Raw genomic sequence first — 13,001 nt, forward strand, 5'->3', positions numbered from 1 at the left:
CAAAAAAGTTAATAAAAATCGTAAATTACGATTTCAGATAAGACAAAAAAAATTAAAAATTGTTAGTCACGATTTTAATTTTTTAATTTAAAAAAAATATAATTTATGAAATCGTAAAAAACGATTTCTTTTGTTATACAAATCGTAAGTAACGATTTGTATTGTGTATCACACTTGTGAAATTCACACATTTTAACTCGTACCAACCTAATACACCCTTTCATCTATCATATAAAAAATAATTAATTCGAAAGATTAACAGGTTCTGTTTTGCCAAAGTTGGCAAAGTAGCTGACTCCGCTGAATCCCAGCAGAACCTTCTAGAAAAAAAACCCCACTTCACAGTCCCCTGCTTTTTCTACTCTTTCCGCATTCTTCTTCTTCTTCTTCTCAATCGATTCAACTCAACCACTTTCCATTAACCAAATTCCCGAGAATCTTCTATGGCCAACGAAGCCAAGGCTAAAGGAAACGCCGCCTTTTCCTCCGGCGACTACTCCGCCGCCGTCCGCCACTTCTCCGACGCCATCGCCCTCGCCCCAGACAACCACGTCCTCTACTCCAACCGATCCGCCGCTTACGCCTCCCTCCATGACTACTCCAATGCCTTGTCTGACGCCCAGAAAACCGTCGACCTCAAGCCAGACTGGCCCAAGGGCTACAGCCGCCTCGGGGCCGCCCACCTTGGCCTCGGCCACCACCACGACGCCGTTTCGGCTTACAGAAAAGGCCTCGAAGTCGATCCCAACAATGACGCTTTGAAATCCGGCCTCGCAGATGCCCAGGCGGCGGCGGCGAGGGCCCGTCCTCCGACAGCCAATCCGTTCGGGGAAGCGTTCTCTGGGCCGGAAATGTGGGCTCGGCTTACCGCAGACCCAGGAACCCGGGCTTACCTTCAGCAACCGGATTTCGTGAAGATGATGCAGGATATTCAGAAGGACCCGAACAATTTGAATCTTTATCTGAAAGATCCTAGGGTAATGCAAGCCATTGGTGTTTTGCTCAATGTGAAGATCCAGACGCGGGATGACGGTGACGAAAATATGGCGGAGGCGGAGGCGACTCCTTCAGCTTCGTCTCAGCCGCCGCAGGCCCAGGCGCAGGAGAGGAAGCGAGGTGCTACTGCTGCAGAAGAGACTTCGAAACCGGCAGAGCCGGAGATGGCAGATTTTACGGAGGAGGAGAAAGAGAAGAAGGAGAGGAAGAGTTTCGCTCAGAAGGAGAAGGAAGCTGGTAATGCTGCTTACAAGAAGAAGCAATTTGAGATCGCGATTGAACATTACTCGAAGGCTATGGAGTTGGATGATGAGGATATCTCATACCTCACAAACCGAGCGGCGGTTTACTTGGAGATGGCAAAGGTATCTTATTTGCATTGGACTTTTGGCTTATGGATTAATTGAGTTGAGTTCTTAATTTGGGGATTCCTAACTTGATGGGCATCAATTGTATTGTTTCTTGTGTTTTAGACTTAGTGCCATTTTAGTTGAATACTTGAATATGAACTTTCACTGTCCATTCATGGGAAGAGTGTAGGAATGTGGAAAATGCATAGGGTATGTTACTTGCATGTGGCTTCTTATGGATTAATTGAGCTGATTCTCGTTTTAATCCTAGTTCCTAACTTGATGGGCAATTTCAATTGTGAATAGCTTTGCTTTCGATGGCTACAAGTTACAACACTTAGTAGTTGATGCTTTATGTATTGCTGTTTATGTTAGTGCTGTGTAGTTGAATATTATTCACTAGAAGCTTTAGAAAGTATAAGATGTGTTGAATGTAGAGTGTAATCTATTACATGGAGATCACAATCACACCTAATTACAGCATGTTTGAGCCTAAATCAATGTGGAGTTCAGCATGCCTGAATTGAAGGCTTTACTACTCTTTTACAAATTATCAATAAGCACCCTTTTTATGATAATTTTCAATCCTCATGCCAAAGACATGGGGGATTTGGTGCCATATAGTGTTATACCCATGCTTAATTATGTGCAAGATACTTTGGCTGTGAAATAATAAAACACCTCCTTATTGTTGGACTGTCTGTTAAAGGTTTGGTGATGGAAAAGGAAATAGGCTTGATGTATCCAGCCTACAGATATATTAATAGATCTCTGTTAATAAGGAAGGGTAATAATTGGGATTTGCAGAATTGCAGTTTTGTTTACTGTAGGACATAATGGCATTGTTTGTTCCTCATACCCAACCTGTCATAATAGAGAAGTACTTTTATTGTTATGCTTTTTCATTTTTTTTTTATTTTTTTTTAAACTCAGTATGAAGAATGTATTAAAGATTGTGACAAAGCTGTGGAAAGAGGAAGGGAGCTAAGATCAGACTTTAAGATGATAGCAAGAGCTTTGACAAGGAAAGGAACTGCATTGGCTAAAATAGCAAAATGCTCAAAGGATTTTGAACCTGCCATTGAGACTTTCCAAAAAGCACTTACAGAGCACCGCAACCCTGACACCCTGAAGAAACTGAATGATGCTGAAAAAGCTAAGAAAGAACTAGAACAACAAGAATATTTTGATCCGAAATTGGCCGATGAGGAGAGGGAAAAAGGTATTTTCTCTTACAGTTTGCTATCTTGAGTTCTCCATGTCTTACAAATATGTTTGCCCTTAGGAAGATAATCCATAACTATGTATCCTGGTGATTTTATTGATTCTTCTTATTACTTGGTCAAAATTTTAATTAGCCACTCATTTACTGGAAACACTGGCATGCAGGTAATGAATTCTTCAAGCAGCAAAAGTATCCCGAGGCTGTGAAGCATTATACAGAGGCCATAAAAAGGAATCCCAAAGATCCTAAGGTAAATAGTATGATACTCTTTGAATAAAATTGATAACCCATTTATTTAGAAGTGAACACAAATCCTAATCTGTTGGAATGCTCCATTTCACTCAGTCTTACAGTAACAGAGCTGCATGCTACACAAAACTGGGCGCAATGCCTGAAGGTTTGAAGGATGCGGAGAAGTGCATTGAGCTTGATCCAACATTCTCGAAGGGTTATAACAGGAAAGGTGCAGTACAATTTTTCATGAAGGAATATGAAAAAGCATTGGAAACATATAAGGAGGGATTGAAACATGACCCTAACAACCAGGAGTTGCTTGATGGTGTTAGAAGGTATGATACATTTATTATATAAGTTGAATATTTCTACTTTGGATGGAAATGAATAAGATGTGAATGCCTAATCATCTAATGTACATTTCAGATGTGTAGAACAAATTAATAAGGCTAGTCGTGGAGATTTAAGTCCTGAGGAGTTGAAGGAAAGACAGGTTAGCTGACTACTTCCTATTTACTATCATCCATTGAGAGTTCTTACATTACATAAATCATTTGAGTCATTCTTTCTTTTTTTCCTTTGCTCCTGCTGCTTGGTGCTCTAATAGCAGTTAAAGATACTAAAATGGGGTTTTTAAATTTTTACTGTTCAATTTATTGGAAACTTAGGACCTATTTGATTTTGTGTTTTCATCTTTTGTTTTCATTTCCAGTATTTTTTCTTTAGTATTTTGTGAAACAAAAAGTGAAATCCAGAAACAATAGCAGCGAACAGGATTGTATTGTTTTCATTTTTTTCTCTTTAATAGTAAAAACAGAAAACATTGAAAATGAAAACAAAAAATTTTCTTCTAAAACAAAAAAACCCTTAAATTTTATAGTTTTACAATATATCATTCATTCTGGAATACCTGTAGATATAACTTACTCTAATGCATTTTTAATTCTGTTTTTACAGGCCAAGGCAATGCAGGACCCTGAGATTCAGAACATCCTTCAGGACCCTGTGATGAGACAGGTACGCTTCCCTGGTTATTGCGCTTATTATGTATATTGTCTTGTTTCATATGAATCAGCCGTGCCAATGTAATGTTTCTGTGTTGGGATGTATGTAGGTATTGGTTGATTTCCAGGAAAATCCTAAAGCTGCACAGGAACATACGAAGAACCCTATGGTGATGAACAAGATCCAAAAGCTGATCAGTGCTGGAATTGTCCAGATGAGGTGAATTTGATTAAAGGTAGGAATGGAATGTACGCAGAGAAACAATTGACAATTGTATTTTCCAGGGCAACTCTAGTATTTATATAGATTGGATTTTGGTGTAAAGACCAAAATAACTATCAACGGACAATTTACTTGTGCAAAATTTTGAGTTACTACTCTCAACAATTGTATGGTTTGTTTTCAGTGAATTCATCCCAGCCACAAATCCTTCTTATTCCTTACTTGTTCGGTGTCTTCACATTAGGTGGGTGAAAATGTATTGATTTATAATAAGTTCATTATAGATGTGGACAAGCGTAGTTTGGTTTGCAATGAGAACCAAACGGAAGTGAGCATGGTTTTCTTGACATAGTTTGTTTAGCAGTTTTTGGTTTATCGCCTTGAAGTGGTTTACAACTTTCCTGAATCCGTTGGTAAATCTACTCAGAATCAGATAAAAGTTGTTGAATTGGTTCAAAGCAAGTGCTAAATTGGTGTATTAGATTATTTTCCGAGCCAATTATGACAACGCTGAACCTGAAGGTGTGAACCTATTAAGCTTGCCAGAAGTTTTGTTCGTCTTGTCATCCAACGAGCCCTGAACCTGCTATGAGAGTCCAACTTTGTCATCGCCAGATAAAATCTGATTATGAGCTTTTCACTTATCCGTCCTCATTAACATTTTGTAAGGGTGAAAACAAATTCCTTAATGCTAACAACAAATCTCAGTGAATGATAATTGTCTAATTGACAACAAATCGCTATACTCCCTTTAAAAATGCACTCGTCCAACCAATACCGAATGATAGGTGCAAGCTAAGGTTCACTGGAGTTTCAAGAGATCATGGTGAATGGTTTGCCATATTTACTCAAAAAATGTAGCATTAGAAAAAATAAAAGATATGTAATAATTTCATGTCCTGAATTCTCGAGTTCTGTCACGAATCACGATTATCACGCCCCCAAAAATTGCTTTCAAACATCATCATACTCTCCCAGTAACAAATACAGTTCGCTCTCTACAACCTAAGAACAACAGTGTTGTTATCTTTCTTTCTGAAAAATTTCTGGCTAATCTTGTATTGGACAAAGGAAAATTACAATTAAGAGAAGAAAATTTCAAAAAGATAAGTAAACCCCAACTAGTGGACAATGAACATAAATTACATTAACAGAAAAATGTCCTTGTGAACAAGGGAAAGAGACACTAAGCGGCAACTTCTTGCTCCTTTGTGGCAAGTTGGTTCTGAATGTGCTGTGGAACCACGTCGAACATGGCTAATTGCATTGTGTAGGAAGCACGTCCCTTTGTCATTCCTCTGAGTGTGCTCACGTATTGAAACATCTCAGCAAGAGGAACCAGAGCATCCACAACCTGCATTTGCCACCACCCAAGGACCAAATAAATGCATTAATCCAGTGCCAATAAAGGAATCATTTTTCTTGTAAAATGAAAAATAGAATTACATGATATGTGAAGACTAAGTAAGTTTGACACACCTTAAGGCCACCTGGTTTGTCACCAAAGCTGTTGATCTGACCTCTTCTTGAGTTGAGATCACCAATTACATCACCCAAATGTTCTTCAGGAGTAACAACTTCTACTTTCATTATAGGTTCAAGCATCCTTGGCCCGGCTTTCCTCATTCCTTCCCGGAAGGCTCCTCTTGCTGCAAGCTGGAATGCCAGCACACTTGAATCTACATCGTGGTAAGAACCATCCACAAGCACTGCACGTACATCAACAACAGGGAAGCCAGCAAGAACACCATTGCTCATGCACTCTTCCAATCCTTTGATGACCCCTGGAATGTACTCTTTCGGTACAGCACCTCCCTTTATTTCACTCTTGAATTCATATCCACTCCCTGGGTCCATGGGTTCAAACCGAACTGTGATATCTGCAAACTGACCCTGTCCACCTGACTGTTTCTTGTGTACATACTTTACTTCCGAGACTTTGGAAATGCTTTCCCTATAGTTCACTTGGGGAGCACCAACATTGGCTTCAACCTGCATTTATCAAAGAAAGTGGGGTAAGTTTCACGAAATGTATATCTTTTACTGTTGGATGGAGAAGATATACAGTTAAAATGGAGGAGGCAAAATATTAATAGTATTATATACAATTTCTATTAGTAGAGAATTGTTCAAACTTAATGTATGCCTGCTGCACAAAGGAGAAAGGAAGAGAAGAAAAAGGCGATAATGCCAAGGGAAATAGCAATGCTCAATTAGATCAGACACAGATTATTGTTAACCCAGAAGTCATGTGTCAGAGACATAATTTTCATGGAATTTCTCTCTTTAGTTCTCTTTATTCTCAAGTAATATAGATAAAATAACAATACAATCATGCCCATTAATTATAAAATATAAAATATGGAAGAGAAATATAACCTTAAATTCTCTTTTGAGTCGATCAACAATGATTTCGAGATGTAATTCTCCCATTCCTTCAATTACTGTCTGGTTAATCTCTTCGTCCCTAGAGAAGTGGAAAGAAGGGTCTTCCTGTGCAAGTTTGATTAAACCAGCAGCCATCCTGTCAACATCAGCTTTAGTTTTGGGTTCAATTGCAACCTTTATAACAGGGTCGGGGAAGTCCATCCGCTCAAGCACAACCGGATTCTCCGGGTCAGACAACGTTTCACCTGTAATAGTATCTTTTAAACCTGCAAGAGCAATAATATCACCTGTCAAAGCTACTTTAACATCCTCTCTGCTGTTTGCATGCATTTCTAGAAGCCTGCCAATTCTCTCTTTTTTCCCCTTGTTTGCATTGAGTACATAAGAGCCCGCAGTAAGCTTTCCAGAATACACCCTGACGAACGTGAGGGAACCTACAAATGGATCACTCATGATCTTAAAAGCTAGTCCAGAAAATGGTTCATCGTCATCTGCTTTCCTGTCTATTGTCACTTCAGGGTTTTCAGGATCACTGCCCTTCATTGGTGGCAAATCAATTGGGGAAGGTAGATAATCCACCACAGCATCAAGTAAAGGTTGGACCCCTTTGTTTTTGAAAGCTGAGCCACACATCACCGGCACGAAACTTGCTGCAATGGTTCCCTTCCTGATTAGTTTTTTTATAGTTTCTTCATCTGGTTCAACTCCTTCCAGGTAATTCTCCATAGCCTGATCATCCAGCTCAACTATGGTTTCTATCATCTGGGATCGGTAATCCTGAGCCAACTCTTGAAGATCTTCTGGAATATCTACATAGTCAAACTTGGCACCCAACTCTTCTCCAGACCAAACTATAGCTTTCATCCTTACCAGATCAACAACTCCCTTAAAGCTATCTTCTGAGCCAATTGGTAACTGAATTACAAGTGGTTTGGCACCTAAGTTTGTTACAATCATGTCTCTTGTTCGGAAGAAATTGGCTCCAAGACGATCCATCTTATTTACAAAACAAATTCGTGGGACCCCATATTTATCAGCCTGCCTCCACACCGTTTCTGATTGTGGTTCCACACCAGCAACGCTGTCAAACAAGCATATAGCTCCATCCAACACCCTAAGGGCACGCTCCACTTCTAAGGTGAAGTCAACATGACCAGGAGTGTCAATAATGTTGATCCTATGCTTATTCCAGAATGTGGTGGTTGCAGCAGAAGTAATAGTAATCCCTCTTTCTTGTTCCTGTTCCATCCAGTCCATTGTAGCTGTTCCCTCGTGCACCTCTCCAATCTTGTAGTTTCTCCCAGTGTAGTAGAGAATTCGTTCAGTCGTGGTTGTCTTGCCAGCATCAATGTGAGCCATGATACCAATATTGCGATAATCCCTTAACGGAACAGCACGCTTTGTCTCTGAAAAGAGAAAAACGGATCATAAAAAAATGTGCGAAAGCAAAGCACTTGATAGTCTCATAGGATAAGGTAGCATAATAGGAAACATTAAACCCAAAAACCATACTTTTAGCCATATCATTAGAACAATCATAAGAACCAACCATGTCCAATTCGAATGCTAAGTGTGAATAATGAAATGTTCTTTCCTCCTAATACAACTTCAAACACTATCCTGCCAGTCCCAACCAAACTATGGCATCCCATTTCAATTATGTAGACAAATTTTCAAAATGATTACAAAAAAATTGAACTAAACCAAACCAAACCAAACCACACCACATCACACAATTTGTTCAACAAGGGGTATGTTCGAAGAAAGTTTATTCTCTTATTTTTTTTCATTTCAAGAGCCAAAAGCCTATATTCATGATATGTAATAAAGAGACTAACGCTATTCATAAGGGATATGAAAGGAGAGAAAAAAAGATTATGTGAACTGAAATAGAATGACAAAGAATATCTTATCATTCACTCCAGTAACGTCAATTCTCAAAGAATTTACAAAATTCAGAAAACAGGGAAGGAGGAAGAAGAGAGAGGTAATACCATCAGCGGACATAGCCAAAACTGACAAGTTTCTTGGAGTCTTGGGGTGCAAATGGTAGAGCTTTGAAGAACTGATTTTGATTCTGGAACTCCCAAGGAAGTGAGAGAGAGAAGATGAAGTAGCGGAAGCGTTATAGGGTTTTGGTCGAGCACCCATGTACCGAACCGGACTCAACATGGCCGGTCTCCTCTGCGACCCATTCAGATTGCAGAGAGACGACGCCACGCTCACTGACTCCGCTGCCATAATTGCTCTTCTTCTCCCTCCTCTCCTCAACCTCTTCTTCTGTGTTTAAGATAACACACAGCACAGTGAGAGGCACCCTGGCCTCAAGTTTTCAGTAAGGAGCAACGAGTGAGAACCTCAACCCAAATGCTACACTTTTTTTTCCTTTCTGATAATAATTTGCTTGTATTTATATTATTCATTTATTTTATTTTATTTTTGTTGATTAAGCTGGGCCATAAATAATAATAAAAGAATGTAATGGTTAATGGATTAATCACCTGCAGTTTGGAAATAAAAAGAGCAATTATCTTGCAATAGTTTGAGCTTGTTGATAGTGATTTTACATGGTTGGGGAGAACAGGCAACGTGGATCACAGTTAGCCGCCCTTTCCGGCGAGGGCTGCAACTTGGAATTTCAGGTTCATATTTGAAACTTGTGTACTACTTATGGATCAGAAAAATAATATTAATAATCTTTTTTGTGAACACTAAATTTGTCAAAGTAAGGATTTTTTTATTTAAATTAAATAAATATAGTAATTACGAAAATAAATAATTGGTGAGGTAATTTTAAAAATGAATAAATGGTGAAGTAATTATAAAAATACATTCTGAGACGCATTTTGGATGCTGAAGGACTAACCTTAAAATGATCATATCTCGGATACTGTGACACTGTGATGTGATAGAGTGATGACAAGTCACATCCTGGATGCACCCAAAATATGTATAAACACTTATTCGAATACTAAGTATTCGAGATATGCACAAAAGATGATGGGATCTCAGCACTCGAGATAAGAGTAATTATCGTAGATGGGGGCTCAACATCCGAGATAAGATCACAAATAAGTCACAACATTCGAAAATTACGTGCATTACATACGTTTTTTCCACTTTAGTGACCTTCTAGACGCGTGAATTCGAGTTCCTTTAGAAAATATGGCCACCCGACAATATGTCTGCGAATGAGATATTAACAGACTGAATACTACTAGGCACGTAGCTGAAGCTTTAGACTTTGAGATTAGCAGTTTAACCTTTTTTTATTGTTACTGAATAATAAGTTTGGATATTTAGTCTTTAGTAACTTAGTTAATAGAGTAAGTATAGTGAGTTGACAAAGTTAGAAGATCTACATTGGTTTCTTTGGCATACCTAGGATCGTTGTATACTTTGTATAATTGATTGTAATTACTTAAGTTAAATAAATAAAATAGGTACCTAATTGTGAGTTAAGTTAAATAAATAAAATAAGTAACTCCTATTTAACATGTTGGTCCAATAAATAAGTATCTGTTACATTTAATATAAATGCTATATATATGGATTATAAGTTTTAGTAATGTTTAGCAATAATTAATGGTTTAGATGTAATTAATATGTGCTAGTAAATGTGTTGAGAATCGCAGAGACCACGGTTACTGTTGTCACACCTGTGACCTTGGGTTTTCCGCCGCTGGCCATCCTATTGTCCTATATAAGGGAGGCTGGATTTGGACATACAGTAGAGTTAAAGAAGTTTATGTTTGACAATTAATTGATCTCTGCATTTGTCAAGCAGTGGAGGCCCGAAACCCACACGTTCTACCTTCCATGGGGTGTGGCCAGCATTACGCTCCAGGATGTTGCCTACCACATTGGTTTGTGCACTTCTATGAATGAAATGTTGATGTGTAGTGACTTAAATATCTCCAAGAATTTGGAGTATTGCTTTTTCTTGTTCTCCTCCTTGAGCCTTTGAGGGTATGGGATTCTTAGTTTGTATTCTGACACCTTTGCCTTCCCTGTTGATTTTTCTTGAGAAAATTGAAGTTGGGGTGCAGAGACATATGCTTCTTGATGGGTGGTCACCTCCGTTTCTTCTTCACCCGACTTGTCTTCCTCAGATTGCTTATTATTGCTTGTTACTTTGTTACCCACCATCTTTTTACTTCTCAAAGTAATAGCTTTGCACTCTGATAAACCCATATTTCATGAGTTCTTTTGTGCTTAATTTGAGTGATTTATATAATCCTTCACCTACTTATTCACATTAATTGCAGGTTTTACTTTCCCTTCCTTATTATGTCATATTGTGAAAAACATGTTTCCTAAGCTTTGAAAATTAATTATTTTAATTACCTTTATTTCCATTCGATGCCGTGATTAGTGTGTTGAGTAGTTTCAGATTTTCTAAGGCAGAATGACTTAAAGGATGAAAAAGGAAACATACTAAAAGGAAAGGAGAAAGCAAAACAGAGCTTTAAGGAAACTGGTATCCACGCGATCGCATGGACGACGCGATCGCGTGCCAAGCACGAATCAGCAGCAACGCGGCCGCATGACTGACGCGACCGCGTGCCTTAAGCAGAACGCACATGACGCGGTCGCATGACTGACGCGACCGAGTGGCAAGGAAAAGCTCCAAATGACGCGACCGCGTGACCCACGCGGACGCGTGACAGAGGCCACGCACCAGAAATTGCAGAAAACGCTCATAACGAGTTCTGAGACCCTTTTTGGCCCAAATCCAAGTCCAAAAGGCATAGACCAGAGGCTATAAAGTGGGAGAATGCATCCATTCATAATCATGCACTCATAATTTACTTTTCATGTTTGAGATGTAGTTTTTAGAGAGAGAGGTTCTCTCCTCTCTCTCTTTAGGATTAGGATTTAGGATTTAGGATTTCTTCTTGTTTTAAGAGTAACTCTGGATCCCAGGTTCAATGTTCTTTTACTTTATATTTATTTCCTATTTTCAGATACTTCATTGCTTGTATTAGATATGTTGTCTAATTGGCTTATGAACTTTTTCATGTTAAGATTTGAATATTTTATTTAATGATATTTGAAGCATTTCAGTTTATGATTGTTCCTTTTTATTATTCTCAATCTGAGGATATTATTATTCTAGTAAATTTAGTTTTTCCCCTTTTTGGCTTTGGTTAAATAATTGGTAACTCTTGATTTATCAAACTTATTGTTGATTGGAAATTGGAATTAATTCATCCACTTAACTTACCTTCATAGATAGAGGTTAACAAAGTGGGAGAAGAATCCAATTCTCATCACAATTGATAAGGATAACTGGGATAGGACCTCCAGTTCTTTATACCTTGCCAAGAGTTTATTTTACAATTATTTATTTATTTTTATTGCTTTGAAAATATGCTTGTGCCCATTGCCTAAATTCTCAAAACCCCCAATTTACAATCTCCATAGCCAATAATAAGAACATACCTCCCTGCAATTCCTTGAGAAGACGACCCGAGGTTCAATACTCGGTTATCAATTTTAAAAAGGGGTTTGTTACTTGTGACAACCAAAACGTTTGTACGAAGGGATTTCTGTCGGTTTAGAGACTATATCTACAACGCGACTGTTTTTATGACATTCTTTACTGGCAAAAATCCCAATGTCAAAATGGCGCCGTTGCCGGGGAATTGCAAACGTGTGCCTTATTATTGGTTATTGTAAATATTTTTTAAAAAAAAAATTAAAATTTCTTCCTATTTTTTTTTCAAAAATTATATCTTTTTCAAAATATTCTCTTTTTATTAATTTTTGTTTTTATTTTCTCTAACTACTATGAATTCTCACCCCTCTCGCTTTGAGTTTAGTTCTAACTTTGTTGAAGGAAATAGAAACCACAGCAGGAATATGCATCAAGGTCAGACCAATCAAGGATGGATGGAGTCAAGAGGATCTAATCAACCCTTTAGGCAACAACACCATCCTGGATATTATGGACAAAGACCAGACTACAATGCATCCCAAGCTGATAGATATGGTGGACCACCTTGTAGCTACCAACAAGCCCCACCCTATGCTCAGAGATCATCCTTTCAACACAACCTCAACCCACCACACTCATAAGCCCCTTTCCGCCATTCACCCCCATATGACCCTAACCCTCAACCACCATACCAACCACCTTATGAGCCATATGAACCATATATAGAACCACCCCAATTCCAACCCAATTACTCACAAGAACCACCACTTCAATATTCACCATCTCCATATCCATCAATCCAAGAGCATTATGATCCTACTTATGAAAACCGAGTGAATCAAGAGGCAAAGGATCGTCTCAAGGAAACAATGGATCGATTTCAGGCAACCACTCAACAACTGGGGCAAGTATTAATTCAATGGGCTTCTAGACGTTTAAATACACAAGGATCAGCCACACCCCCATGTGGACAGTCTAGTGAAGAGCGTAGCATGAAGGAGATACCAGAAACCCCAGTGAACAAGACAGAGAATGAATTCATACTAGAACAAGTAGAAGAAGCTGTCATTGTTCAAGAAGAAGAAGAAGTGGTTGAAGACTTAGGAGATGCAGAACCTCCATGGGAAAGTCAAGACATCGA

At 38.6% G+C, this 13,001-nt stretch overlaps 2 protein-coding genes across 2 annotated transcripts; one reads left to right on the top strand and one right to left on the bottom strand.

Moving 5' to 3' along the window:
• Positions 1 to 273: 273 nt before the first annotated feature.
• LOC130970272 (hsp70-Hsp90 organizing protein 1-like) lies at positions 274 to 4,253 on the top strand. Its single transcript, XM_057896303.1, has 7 exons — positions 274 to 1,361; positions 2,280 to 2,568; positions 2,736 to 2,821; positions 2,917 to 3,140; positions 3,232 to 3,298; positions 3,763 to 3,822; positions 3,920 to 4,253. The coding sequence occupies exons 1-7, from the start codon at positions 444 to 446 to the stop codon at positions 4,031 to 4,033; spliced, it is 1,758 nt and encodes a 585-aa protein (XP_057752286.1). The 5' UTR covers positions 274 to 443; the 3' UTR covers positions 4,034 to 4,253.
• An 835-nt stretch (positions 4,254 to 5,088) lies between these two features.
• LOC130970264 (elongation factor G-2, chloroplastic) lies at positions 5,089 to 8,791 on the bottom strand. Its single transcript, XM_057896291.1, has 4 exons — positions 8,415 to 8,791; positions 6,412 to 7,826; positions 5,512 to 6,024; positions 5,089 to 5,386 (listed from the first exon to the last, which is right to left on the bottom strand). Exons 1-4 carry the CDS (start codon positions 8,659 to 8,661, stop codon positions 5,219 to 5,221), a joined length of 2,343 nt encoding a protein of 780 aa, XP_057752274.1. The 5' UTR covers positions 8,662 to 8,791; the 3' UTR covers positions 5,089 to 5,218.
• Positions 8,792 to 13,001: the final 4,210 nt, after the last annotated feature.

Source organism: Arachis stenosperma, chromosome 1 (genome assembly GCF_014773155.1).
Source record: "Arachis stenosperma cultivar V10309 chromosome 1, arast.V10309.gnm1.PFL2, whole genome shotgun sequence".
NCBI classification, from domain to species: domain Eukaryota; kingdom Viridiplantae; phylum Streptophyta; class Magnoliopsida; order Fabales; family Fabaceae; genus Arachis; species Arachis stenosperma.

Bases quoted from the DNA above. Each gene is read 5' to 3' on its own strand.
- LOC130970264 (XM_057896291.1), bottom strand. From the start codon at position 8,661: ATGGCAGCGGAGTCAGTGAGCGTGGCGTCGTCTCTCTGCAATCTGAAT. The intron at 7,827-8,414 runs GTATTACCTCTC...TTCTCTTTTCAG, and splicing joins TTTGGCTATGTCCGCTGATG to AGACAAAGCGTGCTGTTCCG. The intron at 5,387-5,511 runs GTGTGTCAAACT...TGGCAAATGCAG, and splicing joins ACAAACCAGGTGGCCTTAAG to GTTGTGGATGCTCTGGTTCC.
- LOC130970272 (XM_057896303.1), top strand. From the start codon at position 444: ATGGCCAACGAAGCCAAGGCTAAAGGAAACGCCGCCTTTTCCTCCGGC. The intron at 2,822-2,916 runs GTAAATAGTATG...CATTTCACTCAG, and splicing joins GGAATCCCAAAGATCCTAAG to TCTTACAGTAACAGAGCTGC. The intron at 3,823-3,919 runs GTACGCTTCCCT...GGATGTATGTAG, and splicing joins AGGACCCTGTGATGAGACAG to GTATTGGTTGATTTCCAGGA.